General features: G+C 39.3%; 1 protein-coding gene across 1 annotated transcript in view; it reads left to right on the top strand.

Annotated features, from left to right (window-relative positions):
- Positions 1-15,971, top strand: part of CUBN (cubilin) — a gene marked incomplete at both ends in the record, with an annotated part of 142,108 nt that overhangs the window by 82,375 nt on the left and 43,762 nt on the right. Inside the window, 13 exons of the mRNA XM_080338517.1 lie at positions 104-232; positions 504-636; positions 2,798-3,003; positions 4,288-4,469; positions 5,924-6,113; positions 7,190-7,387; positions 7,722-7,868; positions 8,750-8,940; positions 9,222-9,405; positions 10,798-10,972; positions 12,030-12,208; positions 13,926-14,135; positions 14,434-14,574. Of these exons, the coding sequence (XP_080194643.1) occupies positions 104-232; positions 504-636; positions 2,798-3,003; positions 4,288-4,469; positions 5,924-6,113; positions 7,190-7,387; positions 7,722-7,868; positions 8,750-8,940; positions 9,222-9,405; positions 10,798-10,972; positions 12,030-12,208; positions 13,926-14,135; positions 14,434-14,574 (2,265 nt within the window). The remainder of the gene's footprint in view (positions 1-103; positions 233-503; positions 637-2,797; positions 3,004-4,287; positions 4,470-5,923; positions 6,114-7,189; positions 7,388-7,721; positions 7,869-8,749; positions 8,941-9,221; positions 9,406-10,797; positions 10,973-12,029; positions 12,209-13,925; positions 14,136-14,433; positions 14,575-15,971) is intronic.

The following is a 15,971-nucleotide window of genomic DNA, read 5'->3' as shown; positions in this document are numbered from 1 at the left end:
AAGAAATGTTACTCCTGGTTGCTGTTAGGCATTAACACCAAATCAGCAATAGCAATTACATGCTTAACGGCCCTTCTTTTCTCTCTGATTTGCTCTCTTTCAGGCCGTTACTGTGGCACTGCTATACCACATCCTATCACTTCTTTTGGTAATGCCTTGGTGGTGAACTTCATCTCCAACAACAACATTAATGCCAGGGGCTTCCATGCCACCTATGTTGCATCGTCATCATGTAAGTCCATGTGACAGGTGTTGCTACCTTATGCCTCCGACTTTTAAGAAAAAGAACAGATCCTGTATCTCTCTGTCTCTCTGACATTCCCTCTTTAAACTTCCCCTATTGCTGCCCTTCTTTTTTGGCCAAGGTCTCAGCAAGTATATCAGCAAGCTAAAGAACAAGTAGACAAGGAGAAATGCTTTCTTCATTAGCAAATGCTCTGGCTCTGCCAACTTTTTTTTCATGTCACCTTTCTCAAGCCTCTGCTGTCTCCTTCTTGTTGCAGCCTGCGGGGGTACTTTCCACGTGGACAGAGGAGCTTTCAACAGCCCTGGCTATCCTGAGCCTTATCCGCTCAACACCGAGTGTGTCTGGATGATTCTCAGCTCCCCTGGCAACCGGCTCCAGCTGTCCTTCATGTAAATGCATCACCAGGGGTTATTACTCATCCCTTAACAGACCTGAAGGAAGGATGGTCTGTGCTTATTAGGAAATGTAATTACCAGATGATAAAGCTGAAATATGTTTTTAGAATAACTTGTAAAGAGAACACAGCAGTGGTTAGTGGCAGCTTGCAGCCAGTGCTCTCCTGTCTTAGTCATTGCTTCTATTAAGGCATATACAGCATGACATAAATAGGTGTTTTATTGTTTGAGCAACACGGGATGCTGAAAAAGCCAGTTCTCATTAACTTATAAACAAGAAAAGGAAATTTAGCATCGCTCTGCCTTTTTTTTTATGAAGAAAATTCCTACTGTTTCCTTACTAGCAGATTCATTCTAGTATTTATTAAATAGCTGAGTAATATAAAGAGACCAGATACTCCACAGATTGTAGGGTTAGAATTGATGTTAAAGTCTCCAAAATTTCTCCAACAATTACGGCAGTGGAGGTACAACAGGGCCCAGGAGAGTATTTGAAGGAATTTTCTTTTCCCTTCAGCAAATTAACTTTCCTTTGAAGACTTCTGACAGGAAAGTCATGCATGATCCACAGAACAATGTGGAGTCCTTTACCAGGGTCGTTTGGTTGTTCTTTAACAATGATGTGGATTTCTGATCCTCTCAGTTTCCCGGCACTGAACAGTGGCTGCTGCCAAGAAAGAGAACATGGACCCTTTACAAAGCTTATCAAGAATCAGCAGGAAAATAAAAGTAATTCTGAAACCTGCATTTACAGTTAATCAGAACATAAGGCAAATTTGCCCAGTAACGTGCTGACTGCATAAGGTACAATTTGTTAGGCACATATTGATTCATTAACTCAGTAAAAAGGATATTCTATTCCTCCTTTACTCACTGAAGCAGAGAAAAAAGAACTAGAGCCTGAAAACATTTTCCAAAATATTTGCTACAACATAATGAATAACAACTTTCCAGAAGCAAAACAGAAACCTAGGGTGAAGCAGAAACTATCAGCAGAATAAATAATCCAGTTATATAAAGTGACACTGAGTAGATGTAAACTCTTTTTCTTCAGTTACCCACAGCTGAATGGCAAGCTGAAAATATTGAAAATTATAGAGTAATTGTGTTAGAAAGCAGTATTTATTTTATTTAATTTAATATTGGGGGTTTATAAAGTTTTGTTGGCATGAGGTATTAATTTTCTTCAGCTCAGTCTGAACAGAAATGCTTGTCTTGCCATCTGAGGGATAGCTTTAAATTAGCCTGAATATATCCAGATGAGTGATTGGAACAATTTCACATCATGTGTGCACTGAACACAAATGGCTGTATTCAGGACTGAAGGGGAGGAGCTGTTACCAGAAAACATAAACATTTGTGACATTGCTTATAAGAGGCACTTTCTGGAATCTTTACTATATGTTCATAGCCTGCTTCTGAAAAATATATTGCATTGAATCAAAGCACTTCACTTAGAACATAATGGGTTTTGGTGCAATAATTCAGAATTTATAATTACTAAATCTCATTCCTTTTCTAAGGTAAAATTTGGCTCAGAAGAGTTCATAGCAATCCTCATTACTATTTTGTGTGCACTTAGCTATTTAGAACTCGAAGAGGCCAGAGACACAGTAATGTTTTCTAATTCAAGAGAAAGTGCTAAGGGATTTCTGAGCTCTGAGATGTTAACTACAAATGAATCTACACCTCTGGAAATTGTTTTCTTACCAGAGGAGCGTACTGAAGTAATACAGATATAAAGGGGCTGCAAATTGATTTGTAAGACTAGAAGTATTCTCTGCACTCAATAGATGTGCACCTACTAAATAGTCTGACCTGGGCTTATTGTAAAAAATCTGGTTTATTAGGCACTTTCTGTCTTTCATGGTTGTTGTTGGAGAACCAAGAAATACTACAACTCTTTAAAAACTATAGCTTTGCAAACTGAAGCTCTGTCATGAAATAAGGGGATTGAAAGGAAAGAGCCCTGTATGAGCAGCACTGCCAGGTGATGAGCGGTGACTTCTGGGTTCTGGAGGGTTTTGTTGCTGCCTTCTTCTGTACTGTGGTGGTGGAAATCCAGCTACAGGGGGATTTGCAGCCTTGCAGGGCAATCTTTGAAGTAGGTGCCAGTCATATGCCTGTTAATGCTCTTCTACTGCTATTGAAACAGAGCGTTTCAGCTGGAAGATAGTGTTGGCTGCACCAAAGATTACCTGGAGATTCGTGAAGGGAACAATACAGGTGTGCTGGCAGGACGATTCTGTGGGAACTCCTTGCCTTCAAATTATACGTCTACTGTTGGACACATCCTGTGGGTCAAATTTGTCTCAGACAGCTCAGGCACTGCTGTTGGCTTCAGGGCCACATTCTCTCACTGTAAGTAGAAGTTATTTAATTGGAAACTATTGTTCTTTCACCTCCAAAATGACTGAAAAAAGTGAACATTTTGCCCTGTAAAATCTATTAGAAAATACTTGATGTCAGCAATGCTATGCATTCACTTAAAAATGTTTTGTAAAATATACCTGCTGAATGTAAAAGGATGCTCTAAACCATGTCAGAACTCATGTATGTAAGTATATTAAGTCTAACTTAATCAGAATTAGACATTACAATAAGTTAAAGAGACAGAATGTAACAGACAACTGTTTTTTTTTGTTTTTTCATATTGATCCCATTATCCTTCCAGAAGGAAATAATTCCACGGATTACGGAAAACAAAATGTCCTCTATTTCACTGACTGTTTACTAACAGTTTATCACCTGGTTTTCAGATTCTTCCTTTAGCAGTATTAGGCTGTGAAGATGTAAGACCTGTATACTAAAAACTTCTGTGGCAACCCAAGTTTACCAGTTGCCTGTTAGAGTTAAGAATATCTGACCATAAGTTTTTGCTACCTTCAAATGAGTATTTCATGTTCACGTTGTCATTTATTAGACAATTGATAAATTAAGAAAAAAAAAAGCATGTATTTCCTAGCTTTGCGTTTTGCTTTTTGAGTACAACAGCATCCAACTTCTGGATTGGATCTAGATGGCATCAACCTGGGAGCAGAATTGGAAGAAAAGGAAATGATGCCAGTTTATAGATCAAAAATTTCAAGGGACCATTGCAAACATCAGTCTGACTTGCTGCATGAACAGGCTGCTGAAGCTAAACATACACACCCATTCTGATTAGACAAGCTAAACTTGTAATAGTTTTCCTTACTTGAGACTTTTACTACTTTTTTTCAAAAGGAATTATCAATAGTTTAGAGCTCAATCAAATCAGAACCATTTTTCACGAGAACACACAAAGGCACTTAAAAAAATAATTTTATCATTTAATGGTTCTTGAGAAGACATGAACATGAAATAGGCAGAGTCAAGGGGGAATTTAGATGTGGCATCTTCCACCTCTCCTACATGTAGAACCACGCATCTCAAATGGGTAATTTTCTTTAGATAAAGGCACATTGCAACTCTCACAACAAGAAAATAATCAGATGTGCATCCTAGGACTGTCTGAGACACAAGTCTGTGCCCCACAGTGCTGTCTAGTCCTAAGTACATTAAGCCAGATGGGCTGAAATGAAAGCTGTGTTCCTGGCTGGGGCCCAATGCTTCTTTTAATCTGTGTGAATTAGAGGCATTAGTTGTGTCTCTCATGTTTTTCAGTGTATGGAAATGACATTGTGGGAAACGGAGGACAAATAGCTTCACCACAGTGGCCCAGAAGTTACCCTCACAATTCCAATTACCAGTGGCGAATAAGCGTTAACGCCTCACAAGTTATCCATGGCCGTATCCTGCAGATGGATATCGAAAATCATTACAGATGCCGTTACGACAAGCTAAAGGTGATTTAATTTTGAGAAGTTATTTTATTTCTATTAACTTTGATAAAAATGATGAATACAGAAACCTACAAGAGGATTGGGAAGTGTTTCCAAGGATCTGGTGTGTCTTATTTTTTTTTGCTGTGTCAGCTTTTCAGTGATTATTAGCTATAGGAAGGGTTACATGCTTTTTGGCTCCATAACAGTTGTTTACAATCTATAAGTTTGAAACTTATTAAAAATAAGTACACAATGGTAAAATGCTGAATTTTCAAATCCTAGAATTTCAGGTCAAATACCAGGTAGAACTTTGCTCTGTGCTGGTTCAGTTGAGGATGACGATAATAACATCTTGGTACCTCTGAAAATAAGGTTATTTCAAAATCCTACAAGGAACAATCCTTTACTTGTACCTTCTTTGCTCACTGGATCAATCGTTTGCTGTTGGCAGTAAGAAGATCACTCTTTCTTCTGGTTGGATTGTTTTTCTGTGCCCTCTCGTAATACAGCCTAGACTTTTTACCAGGCTTAAAAATACAGCGCACATGATGCTAAGGAAAATTGAGCAATAAAGGCAACAACTTCTTTCTGAATGTAGCTAAGCATAACTAAGTATTTAACTAAGGTAAATATATTTTTGTCTTTTTTGATTTTGTTTTTTTAAGCAGCTGATTCACTAATTATCCTTTTCTTTCATCTTTGGGAAAGAGAAAGTTAATACTAATTCAATGTGTTCAGTATATTCAATTCATTATTAATTCATTGATATTCAAATTTAGTATTAGTTAAAAAAATAAATAGAAAATTTTCCTTCATTTCATGTCATATTTTCACAGCAACTTCTTCTTTCTAACTCAGCCTGCCTTTCTTTGTTTGTCCCTCTGGAAGAGAAATGAGTTTCTTAAATCAGCTAGACATTCAGTGGATGCAGATCAGCCTGATCTTTAACCCGACTCAGATCTTCAATGTAATGTTAATGTTTATTTAATATTTCCTAGCATTCTCCACTGGACATTTTTACTGGAGGGAAATAGGTTTAAAAGGCAGCAAAAGAGAAGCATCTTTTAACCACCCAAGAAGGTGGCTCAGAAACACCTAAAATGAAAAAAATATTATTGCATATTTATTTGATAGAATTCAAAATATGTGCGTTCCTCAAAGGGCAAAAGGGGATAGAAGAAAAACAATGCCTTTTTTTCCTACAGATTATTGGGTTTTGTTCCTCATCATTCATTCCTGAATTTGATGGCTTCTATTCAGATCCTTCTTCTGTGAAAGCTTCACGATTAACAGTAAATAATGCAAGTGGAGATTTTGTTCCGTTTTATTGTAAGAGAGGTTTCTCTCTAACCAGGATTTGCTGAAAGATTCCTCACTCATTTAAAGAGGGTAATTTTCTCATTGGAAACTTGCTGAGTGTGGGGTGGATGAAAATCTGCCCATGTGGGGATGTGCACCATTCTCCTTCTCTGCAGGTTTATGATGGCCCCACCGTTCATTCTCGTCCTGTCGCAACATACTGTGGTGCAGACCCTGCTTCTTTTGCATCCTCTGGCAGCTCGATGACGATCCAATTCCAGTCAGATTCAACTGTGAGTGGACAAGGCTTTCTGCTGGAGTGGAACGCAGCGGATGCTTCTGCTGTTACACGCACAATTGCTCCAGGTGGGTTTTCAGTGGGCTGCGCAATTAAAAGTGATATAGCCAGTGATATATTGAGCTTTGCTTAAGAACTCCAAACCAATTTCCCCACAAGAGAAAGCCCTGACTATTAATGGGGGGAAAGGTTTCATTGACATTTTAATTAATCATTTTAATACCTTTTAAAAACAATTTATAGGGGCACTCAGATATACTTTTTTATAGTGTGCTAAAAATAATCATGTTGACATAAGGGCATTTTTCTTTACACAGTTTTTTCAGGAAAGCTAAAGACTTCATATGTTTTCATAAAAAAGTATCTCTCTTGAAAGACAATTCTTAAATCACTAGACATTGTGATATGAAACCTCTCACTATAATGCATCTCATATACATAAATAAAGAGAATATTCCCTATATGACCAGGTACCTCTGACAAATCTCTCCTGGAAGGAGAGGGAATATTCTTCTTGTATCATTGATTTTCTCTGAGCAAGTCTGACAACAGAAAGTTAAGACTAAAAGGACATAGTGCAATGTCTTCTTTCTGAATCTGAAGGCAGATTTCTGGAGATGAAGGGACTAAGGATCCCTGGGGCTCTGCAGGACAGTGACAGTATGTAATGGGTTTATGTGCTGGGAGAGCACTGAGCCACTAGAGATCCCAGCAAAGACTCCATCTTGATCTAAACATAGCTGGGACATCAGGAGTGGAGAAAGATAAGTACTTCAGTTTCAAGAGGGTCTAAATTGTTTATGTATTATTCATCATGTATGCACCTGTCCTTTCTGATTTGCGACCCGTGTTAAACTGTGGTAGATGCTCTTAGATCTTTTGCTAGATATTTCTTGTGGTGAAATTGCTGCACATCATTGCTGCACCAGGTAGCACAGAAACATCCTTATAGGTCAGGATTTTCATTTTTTTTACTCCCAGTTCAAACTGAAACAATGCTTGAAGAAACACATTCCTGTGACTACACACATCACCACTGTGTCCCCATTGTTCTTAATTATAGGACTGTCATCTTAAATTATATGAGGGCAGTGTTCAGTTTAAAAAGAGGATGCTTTCATTTTTGCCTTCTTGTATGTGACAGGTGCATGCGGGGGGACTGCAACAACTGAAGAAACACCTTCACTCCTCTTCTCACCGGGCTGGCCCATGAATTACAGAAATTTTGCTGACTGTGTGTGGCTTATCAGAGCTCCTGGATCCACTGTGGAGTTCAGTGTCCTGGCCTTAGACATAGAATCTCACAGCTCATGCAACTATGACAAACTTATTATCCGAGATGGTAAGAAGCCAAACTTGCCCTGCTCTGACAGCATGCAATAGATACCCAAGGTCCTAGTACCTGGAATTCTCGTGTCCATTGAACTTAAACAATCTAGAAAGCAATGGGAACATGTTCTAAATTTATATTCTTCCTCTATGCTGAGACATTCTGCTAGATAAAATAAAACTAGCAAAGTGTAGCAAAATATTTGGTGGTCTATAAAAATATTTCTCAATCTATAAGAGGTTAAAGATCTTCAAAAGCACATGCCTGAAAGTGTGAGCCACAGCAACCAACAAGCAGATGTGAATGGATTTGGTTTTAACACCAATATATCTTCTTTTGACCTCAGGAGACACCAGTCTTTCTCCAGTGCTGGCCACTCTGTGTGGACGAGAACCTCCTGGGCCAATAAGATCAACTGGAGAGGCAATGTTCATCCACTTCATGTCAGATGCAAGTGTCACTGGAGCTGGGTTTAATGCCTCTTATCACAAAAGTAAGATTTGTTTCTCTTCTCTCACAGATAAATGTCTCTCTTGATGCTAACAATAGGTTAAGGAAAGAAAAGGCTCTGGCATTTTTAACAGCTGTCTACCGTCTATCAATTTATCACACAGACTAATTATTCACATCTCATGAATACACATTAAGAAATGTCTGACTCTGCAAAAGTAAAATTTGTTATTTTCCTACCAATATAATACAACAAAGTGTGATTCAACCAGACCCGTCACTTTCCAGAAGTAAGAAAAGTGTACGCCTAAATTTGTAACAGCTCAGCTGAAAAGTAAAAGAATGCCCAACTGAGAGAGGAAAATAAATGACTGAAAGCACAGTCACAAAACTGAGAGATGGATGCAGGAAGCTCTGTAAGTTCCAGCAGGAATGTCAGCAGCTTCCAGTGGCACTTCTCCCACATACACCCGAGCATGGCAGCAGATTCCTGAATAAGTTGAGGCACCAAGGAAGGTGTTATGATAACAACAGGCAGCCAGGGGAAGTTTTTCTGACTGGCAGCTTGAGTAGGTGACAGTGGTTTGGTCCATGGCCAGAAACAATGTACTCAGACAGGGTGACAATATGCTGGTGCCATAGGAGGTCCTTGGCACAGCTGACTGCTACTCGTCTGTTAAGTCTGGGAACTGAGTCTCACTGCCAAGCTGTTTGGTGTGTGTCATCTTGCAATCTGCTAGCCTCTATCTGGGAGATCATTCACTGTGTGCGTTGCTCTGTACCCCTCAACTCTTCGTACACTTTCTTCAACATTTGCTTTTACCTGTCACATCTTCCGTTTAGGAGACAGGTTTTTTCTCTAGGTAAATACATGAACAGTTGATGCTAATGTTTTTTTTTTTTTTCTTTGCTCTTTTTCCTTAGGTTGCGGAGGCTATTTGCACACAAGCAGGGGTGTGATAACATCCCCCAACTATCCTCAAGACTATGCTCCTAATCTGAATTGTTCCTGGCGTGTAGTGGTAACCTCTGGATTTGTCATTGCTGTCCATTTTGAACCACCTTTCCAGATTAAGAGTGAGGATACTTCCTGCAGCCTCGGAGATTATGTAGAGGTGAGGTTATTGGCTGGGTCAGCAAATCCTCAAAGCTATTAAAGCTACTGAATCTTATAGATTTCAGTGTCAGAAAGTCAGCCCAGGTTTTCAGGGGCTAGAAACACCAAAGAGAAATACCACAGAGATTATTTCTGTCACTCTCTCTTATTTATTGCTGTGCATGAATTAATCACCAGGTTATTATTTTCCTCCATGGCTGGAAGCATTAAGATGGTGTGTGCTTGAAGTTTACATTCCAGGGATGTTTGCTTGAGTGACATTAGCAATTTCTCTTCTAGCTGAAGAATGGTTTAGATAATGCTGCCCCACCCTTGGTGTCCAGAAGAGGGAATGGACGGTTTTGCGGAAGCAGCCCTGTCTCCACCATGTACACCACAGACAATCAGCTGTTTGTCCACTTCATCTCTGACAGCAGGAATGAGGGTCAAGGGTTCAAGCTGGAATACGAGGCTAAGAGCCTAGGTAAGTCTAGGAGAGAAGCCTAAATTATGCAACTCAATGGATATAACTTGGAGTTTGTCCTCTTAAAGGAGGTTCTTGTTTTAAATCCCAGCCCTGTTAAAATCAGATGTCTGTAAAAATGTCCTGTTTCCTTCTTCAGTGCATGACTTCTGATCCTACTCTCAAATTTCTCCTTTTTAAAGAGAGCTGGCTCCAGGTCATGGAACCTGAAGATGTTCAAGTTAAAAAACAAAACAAAACCAAAAACCCACAAACAAACAACAAAGAAAACAAAAGAAACTTGTGGGGAACCCTTTAGCAGGGAAGAGGCAAAGAAGTTAGAAAGAGATGTTCAAAATTCATACAGGAAAGGAAATAAAACCCGGAAACAATAACATTATTTTGAGCATGTACTACCCAGTACAAGTGTTAAATGATGTCAGGAATGATTTAGGGTGGTGTGTCTAGAAAGGCAATAACATTTCTCACAAGTTTTAATCTCAGCTACAAAAATAACATTCCCTGCCAGAGAGAACATTCTTTGACAGAATGAAAAGAAATGGAGACTCAGGTCCCAGGGGTAAATCAGGGACTTGGCATTTGTAGTTATTCCACTGTATTCATGACACATGCCACTTGAGACAACAGGAGACCTTTAAACAGTGTAACTAAACACAACTAAGGCAATCTGTCACTCCACTCAAATTTTTAAGTGCTTATTTTCTGTCTATTTTTCCCTGCTGCCACAAGGAATTATTCTTAGTATTACTGTAGCGGATTTGTGAAGAGAATGGGTGAAGCTGTACCATAGTATTTCTATCACTTCAATTTATAAAACTGGACTAAAACTCCATGTTAAACCAGTATTGCTAGAATATAGTTGGGGTTTTTCACATAAAGGTTCTGATCAAAATAAAGATATTTTTGTAGGATTATCCTACCTGGACCTGAACAAATCCTTATGTTTGCTCTGACTGGTATTCCTCACACATTCATTATCACCTCAAACAGACATTTCAATTTTTGGAAGGCTGAAGTGGTAAAGGACTCACAGAAGCATTGATGCATCTGACTTCTAGGCTTTTTAGCTCTTGGGAACTGAGGCAGGAACAAGGCAAGAAATAAGTTTCCTGCAAAGTTTAGAAGCAGTTCAAGGAAGAACTAGTAGCAGTTTAATCCATAGCCCTGAACATTTAGAAATGAGGAGAACTAAGTAAGCAGGAGCACAGGAACATAAGATCCTACTGCATTAGAATGTTTTCCCACAGTAAGCAGTAAAATGCATTTGGTTTTAATGTAATTAAATGACAATGAAAGGAAATTGTGTTGGAATATAGTGATAACTCATATTTTTGATGCCTCACCCATTTCCTTAACATGTTGCTGTTTTATTGGTGATCTTTTCTTTCCCAGCTTGTGGAGGGAATATTTACATTGATGCTTTCAACCCCAGTGGATATACATCTTCCCCCAACTATCCGAGCAATTATCCTCCGCATACTGACTGTGTCTGGACCATAACTGCTCCTAATGGACATGCAGTAGAGCTGCAATTCGAAGATCAGTTTTACATTGAACCTTCACCGAAGTATACATTCATGTTATTTTGCCTGTGTTTCTTCAGAGACTCCATTCTGATTCTTCCTTCCCTGTTAATTTCCCTAATTCCTCCCAGAGTGCACTTCCAGATTTATAGTTAAAGTGGTCAGGAAACTTTTGAGAGAGATCACTGAAGCTATCAGGCCACAGTTACACATTCCTAGGACCTTGCAGTGTATGACAGAAATTAGTATATAATAACAGGCAGAGAGGAAGCATCCATGATGCTTCACCGTGATGATCCACCAGAAAGGTGCTTCCTATGAAATCTGTGCCCTCTAACCCTTTCCCATTCAGATTTTCAGTCCTTTTGATTATCAGGTGCTTTTAAATCCAATGGCCTACTGCCACCACAATTTGTCTCCCTGCTCCATTGCCTGTGTCCTGATTTGCAATGGGTCTACCTGTTTTGCACCCCCTGTCTGAATCATAAAACAAGATCTGGTTTCCAGCTGATATAATTTAATTGATTTGGGACTGGACCTCTGCACAGCAAAGGTGAGCCTCACCTGTGAGACCATGTCCAGAAAAAATGGTACAGAATGGAGAATCCCAGAAGTGTCTTTTCTGTCTGGCTTCCCAGGACAAAACTGTTAGTTAAGATTTTTGCTCACATAAGTAAACCCCCATATTTGAATTTTTATTCACTTCATCTGTCTTATATCTATTCCTTAATTCAAACGCCATCAATGGAACTTAGTAGGGAATATCTGCTGAATCTGAATACTGCCAAAAAAATTATGTTAAAGATGATCACAACTACTTATCAGTGCCATTCACAGCCCTCCCCAGGACTTGCTTCTGCCTGATCATAGTCCAGGCTTGCTTCTGCCTGATCATAGTCCAGGCTTGGGATGAATCTTCCTCAATGTTTCTTGATTCAAATATTGCATAACTATCATTAATTATGAACTGCTTGAATCTATCCTGGTCATATCACATGGGAACTTATCTAATTCACTACAGCTTCATGGCTTTGTGCACAAACTGAAATAGGTTCAAAAGATTACTGCCATACACTGAATAGAAAATTCTCTCCTCCCCAGCTGCACTTCCAGTTACCTAGAGCTACGTGACGGCGCCGACTCCACTGCCCCCATCATTGCCAAGCTGTGTGGAGGTTTGATGCCAGGCTCACAGAGATCCTCAGGAGTTGCCATGTACCTGAGGTTCAGGTCTGACAGCAGCGCCGCACATGTAGGATTCAATGCTAAATACTCCATTGGTAATGTATGCATTTATCAATTGATCTGATTTTAGAGAAAATTGTGGTCTCAAATGTCAGGCTTTTGTAATGGGGCTTAAATCACGTTTATGAGGTGGACTGACAGATATGTACCTCTTTCAATTAATGTTAGAGCTAAGGCATCAGAATCATCAGATAGGTTAACATCAGCATGTTCTGCACCTAGCAAGAGGTGAAAATTATTGAAATAGGAACAGGAAAGAGCTCACAGGTCTGCAGCAGTGAAACAGAGACTGGATAACCTCTTGCCAAATTATCAAAGGGCCAGTAGAAAAAAGGTCAACATGGATAAAGTCATGTAACATGATTTGATTTTCAGCATAAAAAATTAGTGTCACTTTCCTGAGCGGGAGCCTGAAGGGGAATGCAAAGGTCAGCAGAGAGTTGGCAGGAGAAGAACAAATTAGGAGCTTCTCTATGTAAATGTAAATCAATCTATGGTAACAATGCTGTTAGATAAATGGGCATCACAACAATGGGCTGAAAAAGGAATGAATAGTAAGTACTATTATTTGTCAGCTGGGAAAAGAAATACTTTAAAATTATTTACTCTCAAGCTGCAAAAACAGGATTAGAAAGCACTGGCAAAGTTTTAAAATTAAATGAAGAATAGTCTTTAATCAGATTTGGAAACATGCTTTTTTTTCTGGTTTTGATAATGGTAATAATCCTGAAAGAATAGCAGCTATTATATTAGTATCACTCATATAGGAAATCTAGGACTCAAAGGCAAAGTGGGCTATATTGCTTTAAATGGAATCTTGCTGATTGTGTTGGATCTCAAACACTTAAGTCAATATAGTGTGCTATTCTGAATGGGAAAACTGAAACAACTTGCAAGAAAACATTGTTAGCCTATGAAGCCACAATTATATCTATCCATAACAGATTTAGAGTATCTCAGCTCTATTCCAGTCACCCTGCAACAAAGCAGGGATCACTCAGAAGCGCAGACAGTATGAACAGAACTGTTATTGCCACAAAAAGATTGTAACTGGCAGACACACAGAATACACTGTAAAATCCAATAAATTCCACCTGGGAATATTTTTTGCTGTAGGCCTTAATGTTATGAACTAATGTTTGCAGGTAGCACAGAGAAATGAGTTTTCAGAGAGAAAAAAAATAAAAATAAATAGCTTTTTCCCAAACTGTGCAGTGATCACTTACCAAGGCACCACAAGGAGTGGAATGTGAACAGGAAGGGACTGCAGGAAAGAGGAGTCTGAACCATAGCTGTAGGCCCAAACTAGCAGTCAGCTTTGGTCAGCTGCAAAAAAAATTACATCCACATTTAGCAAACTAAATTCACTTATAATTATTTGATATGGCTTTCCAAGATTTTCTGGTAAAATAGGCATGAGTAGAGGTTACATATAGACCCTGAAACCTGTGAGTTTATCCAAATTCATAAGAGAGATGACAGAGAAGAAAGGATGCTTACAATGGAAGGGTGTGTGTGGAGAAAAAAAAAAAAAAAAGACACAAAAACAAAACAGAAAAACAAATCCATAACAAACTAGGACCAGTTGAATTAGGAGGAGACTGTGGAGTATTTTTAAGTGGAAGGTAACTCCTGTTTTATTACCATAGTTAGAGAACAAGTCAGTTGTGTTTTAGCTTTAAATCTCGTTTAGGAGAAAGGTCATTGCTCCAAGGGCCTTCAGTCAAGTAAGTAATGTTCTTCTTTTTGCAGCTCCCTGTGGTGGGACAGTGACAGGACAAACTGGCATCATTGAAAGCACGGGGTATCCTGAGCTTCACTATCAAGACAACCTGCTGTGCGAATGGTTTCTGCAGGGTCCCAGGGGCCACTATCTTACCATCAGGCTAGAAGGCCTAGATATTCAAAACTCCTCTGAGTGCACAAATGACTTTGTGGAGATCCGAGAATACAACGCTTCTGGTCTGAGAATTATTTCAGTGTTTGTCTTCCCTTCCCCAGTACTACTATGAAATCTCTCCAGAGGCTCCTGAAAGCTTTTCCTTTTGGTACACACAGTGAGCCTTTTCAATACACAGTATTTGCTTCTGTCTACCTTGTTTGCTGAAGCAAAGGCAAACAAAACCCTTCCATTTCCCAGCAATAACTTTATTTTACTAGTTTACTCATGCCTGCTCAGTTGAAATGGAAAGTGATACTTCAACAAAAATGTAAATAATACATGGATATAAAATTGTCTTTCTGTATTCGATTTTTTCAGGAAATTTGTTGGGCAGATACTGTGGTAACACCCTCCCTGATGCTGTGGACACCTCTGACAGTTTTGCTTACATCAAGTTTGTCACTGATGGATCAGTCAATGCCCGAGGATTCAGACTGCGCTTTGATTCCAGTACTGAAGGTTGGATTTGTAAGGCTGAAAGTTACTTCCAGGGAAGCAACATCTACCACAGACTAAAACTGCACTAATACAGCACATATTTTTAAATCAATTATTCTTGGAGTGGTGTGAATTTGCTCTTAAATTTAAACTCAGGGAAGTATGAATAGAGCTCTCTGATCACTACTTAGCCAAACTGAAACTGTGAGAGGCAAAGAGTCTCTCGCTATAATGGATGTTACTGACAGTGGTAGGTCTCACACAATGAAGCACACTCTTCTATACCTGGTTCCTCCAGCAAGCAGTCCAGGGATGCCCTCCCCACATGCCTAAGGTGGAAGCTAAATAAAAGCTTTGATTTTCCTTTGTGTTAGTCTGTCCCTCTGAGGTGAGTGATATGCTTAAATCTCCCCAAACCAAATAGGTTTTATCCAATAGATTTTAAGCAGAATCACAGAACTACAGAGCCACTGAGGTTGGAAGGCACCTCTGGAGGTGAGCTAGTCAAACCCCTGCTCAAGCAGGGTCAGGTAGTGGAAGTTGCCCAGGACTGGGGCCAGTCAAGTTTTGAATGTCTCCAGGGATAGAGACTCCCAAACCTCTCGGGACAACATATTCCAGTGTTAATCAGCCCTCAGAGTGAAAGGTGTTTTCATATGTTCATGCATTTCAGACTCTGCCCATTGCCTCTTGTCCTGAGCACAATGACTTCAAAGGGCTGCTCTGATCAGGACTAAGGACAAAGACCTATTCCCATTTTACACTTCTCTTTCACATTCTTTAGTGCCCATGCAATGTTTGTCCTGTCAAAACATGGCTACTTTTTCAGAAATTCTTTGTGGTCGTGGTATTGAAAAATCTTGTGCCAACCCTTCTTAACTCCTTCCAGCTAATTTAAATGCTCATCTGAAAGGTTCTTTATTTTTTGTGTTTGCTTCTGCAATAAAATAACAGAGGGGAAAACAAACTCCAAAATAATGTTATTCCACTTCCAGGACCCTGTTATGCAACTATAGAAGAGAAACTGTATTAGCAAAAATTTAATGCAGGATGCAGGTGGAGACACATATCACACTATTCTGCAGGAGTCTGTGAGGGTGAGGAAAGGGAGTAAGTCTCCCACTGCACTCCATTAAATTATATATCTGTATTTTAAAAGGAAACCAAGTGTAACATGGCAAATTTATACCATTAGTCTCAGAAGAAAAAGGCACTCTGTACCCAAGACCTTTAGTGTTCTTTCCTCAGAACACAATTTGATTTTCATAACAAAGATAAGAAAAACACAAAATAACTGTACAAAAAAAGTGTTGGTTAAAATTCCTGAAAGCTTTTTGTCTGCTTCTGTTAACCAGCAGAGGAAAAGCACATGCTTCATCATTACCCACTCTAAGACCTGCTCATTCTGTGTAGGTCTG

This window comes from Nesoenas mayeri (assembly GCF_963082525.1).
Source record: "Nesoenas mayeri genome assembly, chromosome: 2".
Taxonomy (NCBI): Eukaryota; Metazoa; Chordata; class Aves; order Columbiformes; family Columbidae; genus Nesoenas; species Nesoenas mayeri.
This window is presented reverse-complemented; position numbering and strand designations above follow the sequence as displayed.